Source organism: Oryza brachyantha, chromosome 5, assembly GCF_000231095.2.
Source record: "Oryza brachyantha chromosome 5, ObraRS2, whole genome shotgun sequence".
Classification (NCBI taxonomy): Eukaryota; Viridiplantae; Streptophyta; class Magnoliopsida; order Poales; family Poaceae; genus Oryza; species Oryza brachyantha.
The window spans coordinates 11897322-11914496 of NC_023167.2; the positions used below are offsets into that span (position 1 = coordinate 11897322).

Genomic DNA, 17175 nt, shown 5'->3' on the forward strand with positions numbered 1-17175 from the left:
TAGATTTAACCCATACATGCAGCGATCATTTCTGCAAGCAATTCTGTGGTGCTGAACTTTTGCCATGCCAAAATTTTATCGACTTGGACGCTGTCTAATTAGTAAATCGATTTTCCCAGGATGGCCAAAGAAGGTCATCCAAATGGTATTATGGTATTAAGATTAACGAGAGAGAAGAAAAAACAAAAGGTAACTAAGAGCATTTCCAACGGTTTATTCATCCCATCATTCATCCTAGAAATAGAGGATGCAGAGTAAAAGTTGAGCTCCAGCAGAACATTTATCTCATCATCTATTTTTGGATGTCATCCATATTAGGAGAGAGAAACTCTATATTTAGATGTTCTCAGGATACCATAAATAGATGATCTGCTAGAGTATAAGAAGATATGAAGGATGAAAGTGTTTTAGATGATCATCCAAATAAAGATATGGATGACCAAATTTAGATGAGCTGTTAGGGATGCTCTAAGGGCCCTACGAGCTACTGAGTGTGGAGCCTAGCACCAAACCGACTATTATGTATAATCGATTACTGTCGGTTAACAGTAACATCAAAGCAAAAGACTTCTAAAACGACGCTGCCATTGGCAAATTGATTGATTTCTAAAACGACGCCGCCATTGGTAAATTGATATGGCATGCGTTCGATTCTTTACCGTTGCATGCAGTTTCCTCTACACACTACGCTGGTAAAACAAAGAGTTCACGACTCACGAGTACCACCATGCTGCCAACCAAGTTCCAATGCAATGCTGAATGTCTTCACAAGTTTATCAACCATGGTGAGATAGAGTCGCTCTCGGTAGGGCTACTACTGATATACCACCAGTTCACTGTAGCGGCAAACTGCTTTGCATCACATGAAAATGTTTGAAGCAAAGCCTGACATATACCGTCTAGTACCCACAATAGAAGGTCGATGGCGGATAGGACCGAGCTGTTGGAATCATCCGATCCAAACCACAATTTCAACCCCCCTTGAGTTGAGAACGAAAAGATGCAAGCGAGCTCTCGCTCCAGCCGTCGAAAGAGACCAAATGAGTTACTACTACTAGCACAATGGTACAGAGCGTTGGTAAGAGAATTCGGTCACCCCCGCAAGATAACTAAACCTCTCGTTTTTCGTGCGCACGCTTTCCGAATTATTAAACGGTGTATTTTTTGCAAAAATTTTCTATAGAAAATTTGTTTTAAAAATCATATTAATCTATTTTATATTTTTAATAATTAATTAATCATATACTAATCTATTACTATGTTTTTTTGCCGGATAACTAACCCCTCCCCTCCTGCTACCGAACATGGCAGGGCCCCCTCCCCTCCTGCTACCGAACACGGCAGGGCTCGCGCAGCTGCAGGAGCCGCACTCCGTCTCGCATCCACACACCTGTGCGGCTTCCCCGCGCCCCTCGGCACGCTGCTCGCCCAGGCGTTCAGCCGTTCCTGCCGCCGCGAGTAAGGTTTCAAGGCTTCAGGCTTCTTCAGAAACGCAGGAGTTTCATGAGATTTTGCCCCAGTTTCTGACTCTTTCTAAAGGACGTGCAGTAAATACAACGTATTTGAGAGAACAAATTATACTTTCTCGGCTCCACAATATAAGAAATTATACCAACTTTTAAAATCAACACAGTAGCAAGTCATAAAAAATGATACATCATTACTCCTCAGTCCCTAAATAAGCAACACATATAGATATATTAAGTAATATAACAAATTTGGATATAGTGGGATAATCGTTGATAGGTACTCCGTATAATATATAAAAATAATAACCCACCTATTTTATTTTTTAAAATTTTCTAATATTATCTAGATTTATCCATTTGATACAAATGCATAGCTGTGGAAGTTACGATGGAGAGAGTCCTGACATCGATTATTTTGGCGGCATTTACCACCAAGTGACGAGTTTAAGAATTTACCACCCTATGGTCTCGTTTGCAAGTAGCTATGTCTGAGGACAGGTGCACACGTATTCAATGTCAAAAGCAACTTTCCCTATACATAGATGCAAGTTTTGGTTGGTGAAAATCTGACTTATGTGGCATGCAAGCTCGACGTCGGCGGCTTTACGCAACATCGGCAGCTGGAGCCGTGAAGACCGCGTTACTCCACCCGACAGCCCATTCAGTGCGACAGAGAAAATAGCAGTCTCCGGCGCGACGATCACGACACCTCATACACGATTCGACGGACGAAAACGACGTCGTCAGCTCTGGAATGAATGCAGCGATTACCACGCGTACGTGTTCCGAGCTGACGATCTCGGGTTGTCCACACGGCACCTCCACGCTAGTCTCTTACGAACGGGTCGTATATATCTATATTTTATAAATATAGATAGATTATTTAACATATTTAAGAATGGTAAATTCTTAGATATCCCGTTATTTTGAGCCGCAGCGATTACGGCGAAATCGCGAGGGTTTTCTCTGGCCCAATCCCGTCCCCGCGTCGCCGCGCGCACCCCTCCCTCTCCTCCCGCGCGCGAGTCCTCCTCTAGGCCTATCCGGTGCGCAGCGCAGCGCACTCCGCCCGCTTCGTCGCCTCACCTATTATTACACACTCCACGCTGCCACCTCGCCTTTTCCTCCCCTTCTATCTATCCTCCACCTCGGCTTATCTCCTCCCTCCCCGCACCCCACACCACCACCACCACCACCACCATGGCCGCAGCCTCCTCGCTCTGCGCCACCGCCGCCTCGTCCCTCCTCGCGCCGGCCGGCGGCGCGGCGCAGTGCTCCTCGTCCACCGCGCTGTTCCCGGCCTCCGTGCCGCGCGCCTGCTGCTGCTACTACCCGCGGCTGCTCCTCGCGTTCCGCCGCCCCGCCGTCGCCGCCGTCGCCGACCCGCAGGGGGTCGTGCTCGAGGAGGAGCAGGGGCAGGAGGAGGAGGGCGGCGGGCAGTACGACGACGATGACTACGAGGACGGGTACGAGGGCGGACGCGGCCCGGCGTTCACGCCCCCCACGCGCCCGCGCACCGGCAAGGCCGCGCTCCCGCTCAAGCGCGACCGCGTATGCCACCCCCAAGCCCCCCGCCCCCGCCCCAGCGCGCGCGCGTTCTCTGCTCGTGTATCCGTGTTGATTTTTCGGATGGATACTGACGCCCCCGTTTGCCTTGCGATGGTTTGCAGACGAGGTCGAAGAGATTCCTGGAGATACAGAAGCTGAGGGAGAGCAAGAAGGAGTACGAGGTGCCCACGGCCATCTCGCTGATGAAGCAGATGTCCAGCGCCCGCTTTGTCGAGTCGGCCGAGGCGCACTTCCGCATGAACCTCGACCCCAAGTACAACGACCAGCAGCTCCGCGCCACGGTATTGCTCTTCTCTGCTCTTGTCATTGCTGCGTTTTGTTTTCTGTTGTCAATCGTTTTTGGTTAATTGGATCGGTTTTGGTGACGATGTGCAGGTGAATTTGCCCAAGGGGACGGGCCAGTCGGTGAAGATTGCAGTCCTCACACAAGGTGGGCCGCCATTATATTTCAGGGATTGTTAGTTCAGCACCAATGCCAATTGCAATCTTTGGTGCATGAATTGATTGGGATACTGTGCTATTTGTGCTGTTTAAGTGTTTAGGCTGTGGTTTGTCTGCTTGATCATAAATTGGATGCATGATGTTACATAGTGCATTGAAATGAAGTATGTGAATGTGCACTAATCAGTAAAGTGGTGCACTAATCAATAGCTCTATGTAATGGTATTGCCCAATATCCTTGCAGGTGAGAAGATAGATCAAGCAAGAGCTGCAGGAGCTGATATTGTCGGTGGAGATGACCTGATTGAGCAAATAAAAGGAGGTTTTATGGAATTTGACAAATTGATTGCATCACCTGATATGATGCCTAAGGTATGGGCATTAGCTGCATAACTCAGGTCTAAATTACTTCCTTTGTGAAGACTACCTTTTTTGCATATCTCCGTCATAATGTGTCCCACATCTTAATGAAACATGTTATGTTATCAGTGTTAATAGGATCCACAAAATCAGGCAACATTTAACTGTCAGCTATTGTATTTGCCATTATCTGATCCATCTATTCATATCACAAATGTCTGCATGTGTTCTGTGTCACGGTTCTGATTTGGATCATAAATCATAATAGAGATGATTTTTTTTTTCACTCAAAGAAAATAGATTGGATATAGCAACTCAAGTTCTATAATTTTGAATTTGTTCATTCTTTGTATGCAGTTCTACAATAAGTGTCAAGTTCCATGCAAGACCTGCATGGAAGTTTTCACATTGTGCTACTACCTCGGTATATTATGATGTTGATTTTGGTCCATTTGCTTCACAGGTCGCCAGCTTGGGTAAGATTCTAGGACCTAGAGGACTTATGCCTAACCCCAAAGCTGGCACTGTTTCTCCAAACATAACTCAGGTGCAGTGGAAATTCTACAGATTACTTTATGTATCAACACTATTGCTTGTTTTTTCTGTCTTATTTGCTTGTTATTCTGACCCTGAGCGAAAGGTGGGCAACTTTCTGTTACCTTTTTTAATCCTTGTTGAACTTATGTTTTCTCCTACTTGAGTGCAATAGGCACAGCTCCTGCCCTTTCAATAAAAAAACCTGTCCATTTACCTGATCTCAGTACTTAGCTCATAGATGCACTTCCATAGTTCCAGGAGAAAAGTATCTTGCTACCTTTTCTAGTAGTCTGCATTGTGTGTGCAATATATTCACTAGTTTGATTTTCAGAATTGTTGATAGCCACGATATGTTTTATAGTCTTGGCATTCCTAGATAGAAGGTCTGAAAGCTTGTTTGTGCCAACTAAATTGGAGGATGTGCATGGATTATGGAATGATTGATGATGATAGCAATCTGCTTATCTGCTGCTTAGCCTGCCTATTGCTTCCATAACGGTTATTTAAATCATCGGAATAATGGTTATGTAAGCATCACAACAAATCTGCAATGGTAAACAACAGAAATAGATAAATAACTGTAAGATAGCACCAATAAATGGCTATATTGTGTTCATATATCTATGAGAACGATCCAGTTTCTCTAATTTAATACTAGTAGTTCATTAAATGATAAATTCAAGGCTGCAATATACAAACCTAACCTTGGCATCAGCCATGACTATAATAATTGATCAATGTTCATAGAACTATTTTCAAATGAACAAGGGAATCTCTCAATGTTATTGATGATTATTGTACCACTATAAAACTGAACCACTTGAACATTTTGCTTGACGCAATAAGTTGTAAATGGAAATTCTGATTATGCTAATTGTGGTAATGATCTCAGGCTATCGAAGAGTTCAAGAAAGGTAAAGTTGAATACAGGGTCGACAAGACTGGGATTGTTCACATTCCCTTTGGGAAGGCTGATTTTCCTGAAGAAGACCTTATTGCAAACTTCATGGCTGTTGTTGTAAGACATCTGCTCCTACAAACATCTTTATTGATGCAACTTACTATCTCTGTTTATGTTTTGGCCCTATCTAGATTCATATAGATGCTAATGAATCTGTATACATATATAAAACACATTCATTGATCAATGGATAAATATAGATATAGTCAAACATCTATAATATGGAACAGAGGGAGTAAAACCTATGCTGACCTGCCTTCTGTTATATCTGTACAGCGTTCTGTTGAAAGGAACAAACCATCTGGTGCAAAGGGGATATACTGGAAAACGGCATACTTGTGCTCATCAATGGGACCTTCAATCAAATTAAACATCAAAGAAATGCTTGACTATGGCTCAGAATCATCAGACTAAATGCCACTTAAAGCACCAGTTAAGAAATCTGGTGTTTGCTACCACCTTCACAAATTTAACCATCCATCCCTTGTGATAAATAAACCGGGTAACACGATTGTGGGATTGGAAGGCGCTTAGGTACAGTTTCTTCAGTTTCACCTACATCCAACACCAGCAGCTAAACGATGCCCAAGTCAACAAAGAGGTGATCTTGTTGGTCGTATGTACTTACGAGCGAATTATTTACGGACTTCATAGATGTTTTTTTTCCCTCAGATGTTTGTTGTATCAATATTTTGTCAATAGTCATCCTTGAGCCCACGGCAGTAATTTACTCTCACAAGTATTTCCGGTTGCTGAATCACTACAGTTCGTCCTGGTGATTGTAGGAAGCGGTTCAATCCATGCCAAAATAGAATGTATGGTTTTGTTTTTTCTGAAAGCAAAATTACGTATCGCTCAAATTCTTTTTGTGTGGTCGATCACTTGGGACTTAAAACCTACGTAGAAATTAGTAGATTTTTATAAAAAAAACATGCTTATGTCAAGTGTTATCTCAATAGTGTATTTCAGTATTTGTCTGCCTGTCGGATTCCATTGTCGATATTCACATGTCGTAGTAGTTTAGAGCAACTGTTCTTACTGGGAACCTGGGACTGATGCTTAGGCCGCGTTTAGTTCTAAGAAATTTTTGCCCAAAAACATAATAGCAAATGTTTGAACATCTAAATAGAGTATTAAATATAGATAAATCGAAAAACTAATTACACAGCTATGTGAAAAATCGTGAGACGAATCTTTTGAGCATAATTAGTACATGATTAGCCATAAGTGCTACAGTAACCTACTTGCGTTAATGACGGATTAATTAGGCTTAAAAGATTCGTCTCGTGGTTTCCATGCCAACCGTGAAATTCGTTTTTTCATTCTTGTCCGAAAACTCCTTCCGACCTCCGGTCAAACATTTGATGTGACATGCAAAAATTTTCATTTCACCAACTAAACACCTCCTTACCTCGCCTTGTTTAGTTTTCAAAATTTTTTTTCCAAAAACATCACATCAAATTTTTGGACACCTAAATCAAGCATTAAATATAGATAAACCAAAAATTCACAGTTATGGAAGAAATCTTGAGACGAATCTTTTGAGCCTAATTAGTCCATGATTAGCCATAAGTGCTACAGTATCAACATGTGCTAATGACGGATTAATTAGGCTCAAAAGATTTGTCTCGCGGTTTCTAGGCCCGTGAAATTTGTTTTTTCATTCGTGTCCGAAAACCCCTTCCGACATCCGGTCAAACATTTGACGTGACACTTCTCTCAAAAATTTTCTCAATCTAAACACCACCCAAAATACAAAACAGAAAGCGGAAAGTCAAACGATGGCACACGGATAGAAAACAACCACTTGACCAAGCTTTAATGACCACGTGTACGCAAAAGCGAAGAAACGCTGAAGAGCTGAAACAGTATTCAAGCGTATGCGTCTCATATGTTTTCCTTTGCCTTCTGAAAACTTGCTACAAGTAAGTATTAGGTGTATGGGTTTCTTTTGTGGCCTTTACATATAAATAAGAGCAATAGTATTATAGAATGGAGTTATCGAGTGATACTACCGAAGTTCGTTCAGTCATATTATCCCTGGATCTTTTTCTAATGGTTTTCGTGATAGGTTTCAAACTATCAAACGGTATATTTTTTTAATTTTTTCTTTTCAAAGTTTATTATTAGACTTTTAACTTTTTAGCAGCTAACTCCATCATATATTCTATTAAATAGCAAAAAAAATAATTGTGTTCTTTTATAGATGAAGGATGGAAGATGAAAAACTATGAGATTTTTTATAGCTATAAAAATAATTGTGTTCTTTTATAGATGAAGGATGAAAGATGAAAAAATATAAGATTTTTATAGCTATTTAATGGTGTAAGCGATAAATTTAACTATCAAAAAGTTAAAAAAAATTCTATTTTAGACATGTGAGGTTGTATATGCAAACTTTTTATAAAAAAAAATACATATTTAGCAGGTCAGCAAACATGTGCAAAAAACCAAGAAAAATCTGAGAATAATTGTGTGAAAGAAGGCAACCTATAATCTTTCCGCATATGTGCTCCACAAATAAAAATCATATGGCAAGACTGGTTCTATACAACATTGAAAAACACAAACATACGCAGCAAAGGGGGAGGATGGCGGTCGCTTACCTATCTATAAGGATCCTCCGTTTTAAAATAGGGTGACGCAACTATGATTTTATAAAATATGTCATCCTAATTTTTTTCTTCAGCTTATAAGCCAGAATTTAAAATTTTAATCTTAATTTTAACGTATATTTTGAGATTTTTTATCGTAATTTATTTTTCAGTATATCTTTTAGATTGTGAATATACTGTGCCACAATCACCCCTGTTATTCTAAATAATAAGAGTTGTATGTTATTAACATTTTATCTAGTAATAAATCTAGTATCTCCATTCTTATAAAACAGATCCTTTTAATTTTAATATTGTTAGTAGTCAAAGTTCAAATTATTTCAGTTACCACTATTATAAAGGTAGCTATATTCTAAAACAGTGATAATACTATTCGTTTTTTTGCCATGGTCTTCCAACAAATACAATCTCACTTTTCTAAAAACATGCTATAATACTACATATTCAAAGGCAATGGCAGCAATGGAGTCAATGCTCATATTGATTAGTTGACTATGGGCGTGTTCGTTTTGACAGGTAAGTTATCCGAAAAACGTAGTAATATATTAGTATATGATTAATCAATTATTAATTATTTAAAAATTAAAAAATAGATTAATATGGTATTTTTAACCAACTTTCTTATAAAAAATTTTCACAAAAATACACCGTTTAGCAGTTTGGGAAACATGTACGTGAAAAACGAGAGAATCTGGATAGGTAATTAAGAGAACTGAATGTGGCCTATGTAGGCCTTGCTATCATAAACATATGTAAAAACTATCACCTCTACGTTGTCTTAAAATAAAAGAAATAACAAAATTGCTATACACATGAAAAAACGTATGATTTTTGTACGACCGCGATGTCTGTCATCTGCGACGTCACTGGTTGTGAGCTATGGTGTAAACTCGTTGGGCCTTGCCTCACGTCGTCATGTTTTTACCGTTCGAGCCGTGCATGTTAGTCGGACGTAAAACAACGTTTAAGAAATAAAAAGGACATAAACTAACTTAATTCTACGAATCTGAACATACATTCATGTAGATTTTTGGTATTTCAAGATGGAAGGAGACTTCATTATTGAAAACACTCTATTTTCGCTTCTACATTTACTTATAAGCCAAAATTTAAATTTTTAATTTAGATTAGATTTTGTTAATTTTTCATCGTAATTTATTTTTCAGATATATAAATATATTCATAATTTTTTATTTATAAACAACGTTTGTTTTTTCCCGAAACAATCGGCCCCGTCAACTGTCTAGCCCCTTCAACGGTCTATGCTCGACACTGTGCCGCTGTGGCTAGCGAGCGAGACCACATGTCGCTAGAATACATCATGGTTGCATGTAACCATGCGCGCTGCGGGGCGCGAACCGTGCACCACGCCACGCCTACTTTCCGACTTCGTTGGAGAGGTTCCAACTCGCAACTTGCAAGCGTGGCTGATGCAACTTTTTTCTCCGAATACCACGGTGGGAAGGTCCGTACGTGGCCCACCCTGTCGTCCCCTGCAGTTCGCTCCGATGTGCCAACCTCTTCGACACGCCGGCTCTACTACTCTACTACTACTCGTACTAGTCTAGTAAAAGTTGTCTCGCGGTCGCAGTCTCGCTCGCCTCTCGCGCGGCTCGTCACCAACCTCAAACCAACCCACCACCACACCGCGGTCCACGCCCGCCACTGCCGCTCCCCCAAAAACCCTTCTCCGGCGGCCTACGCCGCCGCTCGCCTGCCATGGCCTCCCCCACGCCCAACTCCCTCTCCTCCTCTTACTCCCTCCCCGCGTCGTCCTACACTTCCTCCTCCCCCTTCCACCTCCATCTGCAGCAGCCCGTCCCCCACCTCCCCGCCATCTCCTTCCCGCGCTCCCTCCCGCTCAACCTCCCCGTCCTCCGCCTCGCCCGTCCCCTCCTCCCTCCCGTGCCGCTGGCCTCGTCCGGAGGCGGCGACATCGGCATAGGCGGCGGCGGCGATGGCGACATCCCATCGGGTGGTGGAGGCGGCGGCGAGGACGTGGGTGACAACACGGGCGGTGGAGGGGGCGAGGGCGACGACGACGCGTCGGTCAACAGGAGGGAGGCGCTGTTCGTGCTGGCGCAGCTGGGGCGGAAGCTCGAGAGCCTCCCTGCGGACCTCGCCGTGGCCGTGGAGGGCGGCCGTGTCCCCGGGGAGATCGTGCAGCGGTTCGCCGACCTCGAGAAGTCGGCCCTCTTCCGATGGCTGCTCCAGTTCGGGGGCTTCAAGGAGCGCCTCCTCGCCGACGACCTCTTCCTCGCCAAGGTCGCCATGGAGTGCGGCGTCGGAATCTTCACCAAGGTCCGCGAGAAAATTTTCCAACATTATTATTATTATTATTATTATTATTATATATTTTATTTCTGTGTTATTATGTGGTTCGTAGTTCGGATCATACAGATGTGGTGGTTTGGTTTGCTGTGGTTTGACTGCCTTTACTGTCAAATCTTTTGTGGTCTGGCCGTCTAGAGAGATGAGATGCCTACTGATTCCCTGGCTTAGATTGTTTTAAGAGTCGGGGTTTGGTTTGATGGTGATGCGCGTCTAATTCTGGCATTGCTCCGTCGCTTCCGAGATGTTAAGGGTGCTTGTGCACAACTGGCTGTATTTGGATGGGTCCCTTCAGTGATGAATGGACCAAGAATATTTGTGCGTAATGCTTGGTTTAGATGCCTGTTCAAAGTAACCAGAAGGATTTATCGAACAAATTAAGTATTAAAACAGATTCTGGGTTATTATCTATTATTATTATATGAAAAAAGGGAACAGAACCTTGCAGAGAAGGGAGCAAAATAAAGGCTTTGAGTATTCTAAAAAAATTAGTTTATTAAATTAAAGAGGCATAAACCAGTGTTTCTGTTGCTGGAAATATAAGTATTTATGCAATTTACTGGAGTATAATATTACAATTACTTTGCTTTATATGGACCACTTGCCAAGATGAAATGGCCACCTTCTGTTGGCTATCTGTGGTCCTATCCTTCAAACAACCAAATACCAAGCGCATAGAGACCTTGGAATTACTTCATTGTATGAGGAACATTGGTCCATCTGCTGGTAGCAAAGAAAGTACATGCCATGCAGGGGTACCTCGTTTGTATTGAGTACATTGTTTTCAGTGACAACTCAATATTATCACTTGAACTTTACCATGCTGCACCTTTCTTCTTTCTACTCCCTTAGTCTGAAATTGTTTCCCTTAGAATCTTCCTTTTACTATGGATATGTTTCCCTTAGAATCTTCCTTTCACTATGGATACATTTTATGGTTCTGTGATTCAGTCCACAATGCTTGTACAAATTTCTTACAGATGATTTGGCATGTTCTCGCCAATTTTTGTAGACTGCAGCAGAGTATGAGCGAAGGAGGGAAAACTTTGTTAAAGAGCTCGACTTTGTGATTGCAGATGTGGTATGCTTCTGGCATTTCAGATTTTGCCATAGTTTATTCTGCAAATCTAGAAATTTGTTTATTCTGCTGAATTGCTCGCCTTTGTGCCTTCAGAACTAAGGGTTTATTATGCCAAGGGTACATGTATGTGGTTTCAGATTGTTGAAAAACAAACTGTAAACATGTGGTTTATTTTAATACAATTGAGCACCCCCATGCCTCTCCCTTCATCTGTATCGTAAGGTCAAATTAGTATTCTCAATGCAATCGAAATCTGATTTATTCTTGCCTAATTTACAAAAACATGCATAATAGTTGTATGAAAGGAAGAACATACCTTTTCTTTATGGTGTCATGTCTAGTGGTAACTCTTGGTGCAAATATACGTCTACTTATTTAGACATTAATTGAACTCAGTATATTCTAGGAAGAAAACCTGTGAAAGTTGCCTGCAAAGTCTTCGAAAAGGCCAATCATATAAAATTTAAAATGTTATTAAGTCAACTCCGAATATTTGCAAAATGAAAAGGTAAAGGTAGTTGCAAAGTCTTTGGCAAGGTCTAGTGGTCAATCATATAAAGTTTCAAACTCAACTGTACGGAGGTGATTGTTTGGCTTTTGCAAAAAATAATTTGTGAATAAAACTTTTATATGCGTATTCTTAGCGATCTAAAAGTCAATGCTGAAAAATAAACTTCGGTAAAAAAACCCTAAAATCAACTCCAAATTTAAGGTTGAAAATTCAAATTTTGGCTTGTAAGCATAAGCAGAAGCGAAAATACGTTTGTAATGCATACTAGAAACAAAAGTTGTGATTTTTTTCTTAGTTCTTATGGATGATACCCTTTTCCCATTTTAGATATTTTTGTTTTGGTTTGCTAGAATTTTTCTTTTGTTTTTCGCAAAGTATAAATTAAGCTTGGACATTAAATTTGAGTAAATTTCACTTTGGGCCACTTATTTTGACCAAAATTTCACAATGGACTATGGCTAAATCAACCTTTTCACTTAACACCACATGCCTTTGCACTTGTTGGTAGTTTAGACTAGGTTTGAGTACAAAATAGCACATGTGAGAGAAAAGCTGGTTCTAACCATCATCTTCATTTGTATTAATATAAATATGTTTTGAGAATCATGTGAAAAATGTTTTAAGCTATAATCTCAGAATCATTCGTTTAGCAAATCAGAAATCAGAGATGATGTGAATATATTCATAAGAAAGACATAAGTTGATATGCATCAAAGGGGAAAATGAGTAGAAGGGAAATATAAATAAAAGTAGTTGCTTAGATAACTTTCAGACTAGAAAAGAATAAAGAATATCATACAAGTTTTTACCTTTATAAAATTCATCCCTTGTTGTATGAATCTTTTTCATATTTTTTCTGTGTGTTGACCCCCTAGTCCAAATTGCAAACTTGTGCAAAGATATATGGTGTTAAGTGAAAAGATTGGTTTAGACCTAGTCCATTGTGAAACTTTGGTCAAAATATCTGGCCCAAAGTGAAATTTGCTCAATTTTGCAGATGGCTGGAAGGGATACCTCCCCCCTTTTTTTCCTTTGAATTTTGGAAGTAGAAGATTTTTTGTATTTTTAAACATTTTTAATAAATAATTTTATTACTAAACCTCGAAGGAAGATATTTTCATCATCTGAACATTTTTGACCACGCCATCCCTCTTGGCGTGACAAAAAGAACTATCACGACAAGCTGGCTGGCGTGGCAAGATTGCCACACCACCATCATTGGTGTGACAAACAACACTGCCACGCCAACTACTCGTGGCAGGGTTGTGTTGCCACACCAGGAGGGGATGGCGTGGCCAAAAGTTTCATATGATGCCACACCAGGAGGGGATGGCGTGACCAAAAGTTTCATATGATGGTAATATTTACATTCGAGGTTTAGTAATAAAATTATTTATTAAAAATGTTTTAAAAATAAAAAATATCATAGTAGATTGCCCTAAGGGCCTGCTTGGGAGAGCTTCTCCCAGCTGCAGCTTTTCCCAGAAGTTGCTTCTGCCAGAAGCTGCCACGAACGGTCTACAGCTTCTGAGAATCTATAATTACAGATTTTGGAAAATAAACTAAGAATCTGGAGAAGCTGGGTTTAGGAGCTTTTCCAGATTCTCAGAAACTGGTTGCCAAGCAGCAGCTTATCAGAATCTAAAGCTCCCCCAAACATGCCCTAAATGAGTTACAGCGTTAGCACTGAGTTAAGGCTACAACTTAGCTAACTGGTGTGGCTGGATAAGTTTTTGTTTAGTCAACACATATTGTTCCATTCTCAACCTTCATATAACATAGTCATTTGGTAGTTGGTACTCATAAAAGAGAAGGTATTGCAAGATTTTCTTTAATGTAGGACTTCGTCTGTGCCTTCATTGCAATAGTTGTGCTGAAAACTGCTAGAACCATGTCAGAAAATATTTGGACACATAATTCCTGAAATAGCACCAATCAGCAACGAATAATCCCATTTCTTACTATCAACAATTGATTTTTCCACTTCGATTGTAGATGGCTTGCGAAATAAGCACAGGACAAATTTATATAAATGACTCTTAATTTCATGCTTAATTTATTCTTGTTCACCACTTCTTTCAACTACGCCAGTGCTATCCAAGTTCTATCAAGCTGAAATGGTACTAGATGAATTGTGAATATAATAACTATCACCTATCGTAAACAACACATTATTTTTTTTATTCTTTTATCATTACTCATAAGAGTTTTAATCTGTAGTTTTCATACTTTCCAGGTCATGGCAATAGTTGCAGACTTTATGTTGGTCTGGCTTCCTGCTCCAACTGTGTCTCTTCAGCCACCGCTAGCAGTAAATGCAGGATCTATTGCTAAATTCTTCCATAATTGCCCAGATAATGCCTTCCAGGTGACAAAACAATGCCTCTGATTGATCTAAGCTTGTTTTAAGCTTAACTTCCCTTCTTTCCTCTTGGCATAGATGTAAATCTTCCTTTTCAGAAGGGAAGATTATTCCCTCTTAAAACTTGAAAATGAACTAACTTCTCCTGCAGGTGGCTTTGGCTGGAACATCATATTCCCTTTTGCAGCGTGTAGGAGCTATTATGGTATCTTTCTGGGCCATGTTGTGAACTTACATATTTATTTTGAACCGAAATCACATAATTTTAGCAGGTTATTTCCTACTGTCTAACAATTTGGCTTCTTTCAGAGGAATGGTGCAAAACTGTTTGCAGTGGGAACTAGTGCATCCCTGGTGAGTTTGTTATAGTTGTTATATTAGACAAAAAAGTGCATCACTCTATTTTCCCTAGTATTAATTGGCACCAGTAGACCAAATTGTTTACTTTCTCAACTTGTTTGTGATGTGTGGGAAGTAATGGTTTGTTACAAAAATATACAAGAAGATAATATTAGGAGAATATAGTATATGCTTGGTGACCTTGGTCCTTTTATTCATATTCTAAGTACTGCCTATTTGTTTGTTGGAAATCTTGAGGCTTGGAGTGTATGGGACTCCATAAGTTGCCTGTATAAATGTAGTGACCAGAGCTTGGATTTTTTTCCCAAAAAATTGAAAGAACAATTATGCATTCCAGGATGCCACATATATTTTCTTTTCAGTTAAACGACATTTCAGAAATAAAAAAAAGAGTGATTTATTGATCATACGTTGGCGCTACTTTGTGGTAAAACAACTTTGAGCCATTGTCGCTTTTATCCAATCCACTTTCCAGGACTATCTGTGAAATCTTACTATGTGTATCCAATTAATCTTCAGATTGGAACTGGTGTAACCAATGCACTGATAAAAGCACGAAAGGCTGTTAGTAAGGATTTTGAAGAAGAAAGTGAGAATATTCCAATTGTATCAACTAGTGTTGCCTATGGTGTATACATGGCGGTTTCAAGTAACCTCAGGTAACACATGCATTTGTTTATACATATACCCACGAATGTAAATAACTGTTCATTTACCTGATGGAAAGGTTAACATACGGACTCTTGTAGCACTTGCCACAACAATCATCTACGTGGCCTAATATAATATTTTTTTGGGGGGGTGCTTCTTTTAAATTCCTTTTGAACAGATACCAAATTCTGGCTGGAGTGATTGAACAGAGGATGCTTGAGCCATTACTGCACCGCCACAAACTAGTATTGAGTGCGCTGTGCTTTGCAGTTCGGACTGGGAACACATTCTTGGGTTCTCTACTGTAAGTAATCTGCACCCCTCTGGAGCCAGATGGTTAAACTCTGCTTCTCTTTCTGACCAGGTCACTTATGGATAAACTTCTACCTTTACAGGTGGGTTGACTATGCCAAATGGATAGGCATACAATAGGTTTGAAGATAGATCTGAGATTGCACGGGTCATCAGCAGTGTCGGTTTGTCATCACTTGATTTGACCATGCATACTCTGAACACGACTCACCCATTTGGTTTGGCACGAGAAATCTACAAAAGAGTTCCATATTTTGGAAAGGAGCCCGAAGGAAAAGGGCAATCTGTCGAATTCCCAGAAACAATCGATTGGATTCTTTTATAGTGGCTTGTGCGTTTTGTTTTGTTGGATGGATTCGTTTGAAACACAATACTTTTGCTGTCATATATTGGGTACGCACGTTCTTGTGCTTTGGACCTTCTCATTCTTGTTTTCTTATCCACTTTGTACCCTGTTCAGAAAATCCTCAGAGATGCAGAACCGGTTCGATAGGGTTTCACACTTCCAGAGGATTTTTAGTAAGGTTAGGAATTTACTGCTGATTCTTAATCTTTCAAGCGTTTGCTATGTGTGTGCCGCCATTTCGGCGTGCGTTCGTGTGATCGAAAGAAAGTGAAACGCTCAACAACGCTCAAGCGCTGCACTAATCTGTCGCGCGAGAAGGCTCAAAGCATACACACAAATTGGGCCGCCTGCCAAAGAACCGATCGGTCAGACCCGAGCGCATTGCATATCTTGCACGTGTGCGCTCGTCCATCCGGCTCGGTACAGATGCGCAGATGTTCCAACCATCTTGGAACGCAAGCCATGCATCCATTTGCCATCTAAACCCTAGCTGGTAATCTTGGCACAACTACATATTCATCACGGCACAATGCTCATCGTCGTATCGGATCAACGAGCGATCGGAAGAGAGACAGACTCGTCGATCGATCAGCAGTACGTTCATTCAGCGCTAGCTAAGGATCCGTGTCGGATCGATGTCGCGGCACCTGCCGGAGGCGGAGAGGCTGGCGGAGCCGATGGCGAGGCTGCTCAGGGAGCACGTCTTCCAAGGCGGGGCCGAGGCGGAGGCGCGGCGGGCGAAGGCGCAGCTGGACGACGACGTGCGGGAGGTCTCGCGGCTCGTGGGGGAGCTGTGGGAGGAGCTCGCCGTGGACGTCAAGAGACAGCGGCCAACTCGGCAGCAGCAGCAGGGCTCGCCGCCGCCGCCGCCGCCGCCGCCGTCTTCTAGAACCTCTTTTTGTGAATGAGTTTGATATTTTTTTCCTTTTAACATTATATGTTGGCACGTTGTATCTGCTAGTGGGTAACTGTTTGGTTTAGCCTAACGGCATATCTATAAATAAAAACTAATTGATAAATAAAACTTTCATATACGTATTCTAAACTATCTAAAAGTTAAAATTAAAAAATAAACTTCGTTAAAAAATATCAAAATCAACTCTAAATTAAAAGTTAAAAATTTAATTTTTAGCTTATAAGCGTAAGCAAAAGAAAAAGATTGAGCGCTAATTTATTACTCCGTAGTTTGTATTCATTCTTCGTCGTTTTAATTGATAGCATCGTTGTCTTTTTGACACACATTTGGCAATTCATATCATTCGAAAAACT

At 40.9% G+C, this 17175-nt stretch overlaps 2 protein-coding genes across 2 annotated transcripts; both read left to right on the top strand.

The window, feature by feature from the left end:
- Positions 1-2590: 2590 nt before the first annotated feature.
- LOC102701917 (50S ribosomal protein L1, chloroplastic) lies at positions 2591-6054 on the top strand. The gene is made up of 7 exons (XM_040524045.1): positions 2591-3020; positions 3140-3319; positions 3414-3468; positions 3724-3851; positions 4303-4386; positions 5269-5394; positions 5614-6054. Exons 1-7 carry the CDS (start codon positions 2670-2672, stop codon positions 5749-5751), a joined length of 1062 nt encoding a protein of 353 aa, XP_040379979.1. The 5' UTR covers positions 2591-2669; the 3' UTR covers positions 5752-6054.
- A 3484-nt stretch (positions 6055-9538) lies between these two features.
- LOC102713740 (protein RETICULATA-RELATED 4, chloroplastic-like) lies at positions 9539-16115 on the top strand. Its single transcript, XM_006654286.3, has 8 exons — positions 9539-10253; positions 11296-11364; positions 14112-14243; positions 14389-14442; positions 14547-14591; positions 15117-15256; positions 15427-15552; positions 15644-16115. Exons 1-8 carry the CDS (start codon positions 9672-9674, stop codon positions 15678-15680), a joined length of 1185 nt encoding a protein of 394 aa, XP_006654349.1. The 5' UTR covers positions 9539-9671; the 3' UTR covers positions 15681-16115.
- Positions 16116-17175: the final 1060 nt, after the last annotated feature.

Excerpts from the sequence above, each read along its gene's own strand:
- LOC102701917 (XM_040524045.1), top strand. The coding sequence starts at position 2,670 with ATGGCCGCAGCCTCCTCGCTCTGCGCCACCGCCGCCTCGTCCCTCCTC. Across the intron at positions 3,852-4,302 it reads CACCTGATATGATGCCTAAG|GTCGCCAGCTTGGGTAAGAT; the intron begins GTATGGGCATTA and ends TTTGCTTCACAG. Across the intron at positions 4,387-5,268 it reads TTTCTCCAAACATAACTCAG|GCTATCGAAGAGTTCAAGAA; the intron begins GTGCAGTGGAAA and ends TAATGATCTCAG.
- LOC102713740 (XM_006654286.3), top strand. The coding sequence starts at position 9,672 with ATGGCCTCCCCCACGCCCAACTCCCTCTCCTCCTCTTACTCCCTCCCC. Across the intron at positions 15,257-15,426 it reads GCGGTTTCAAGTAACCTCAG|ATACCAAATTCTGGCTGGAG; the intron begins GTAACACATGCA and ends CCTTTTGAACAG. Across the intron at positions 15,553-15,643 it reads ACATTCTTGGGTTCTCTACT|GTGGGTTGACTATGCCAAAT; the intron begins GTAAGTAATCTG and ends CTACCTTTACAG.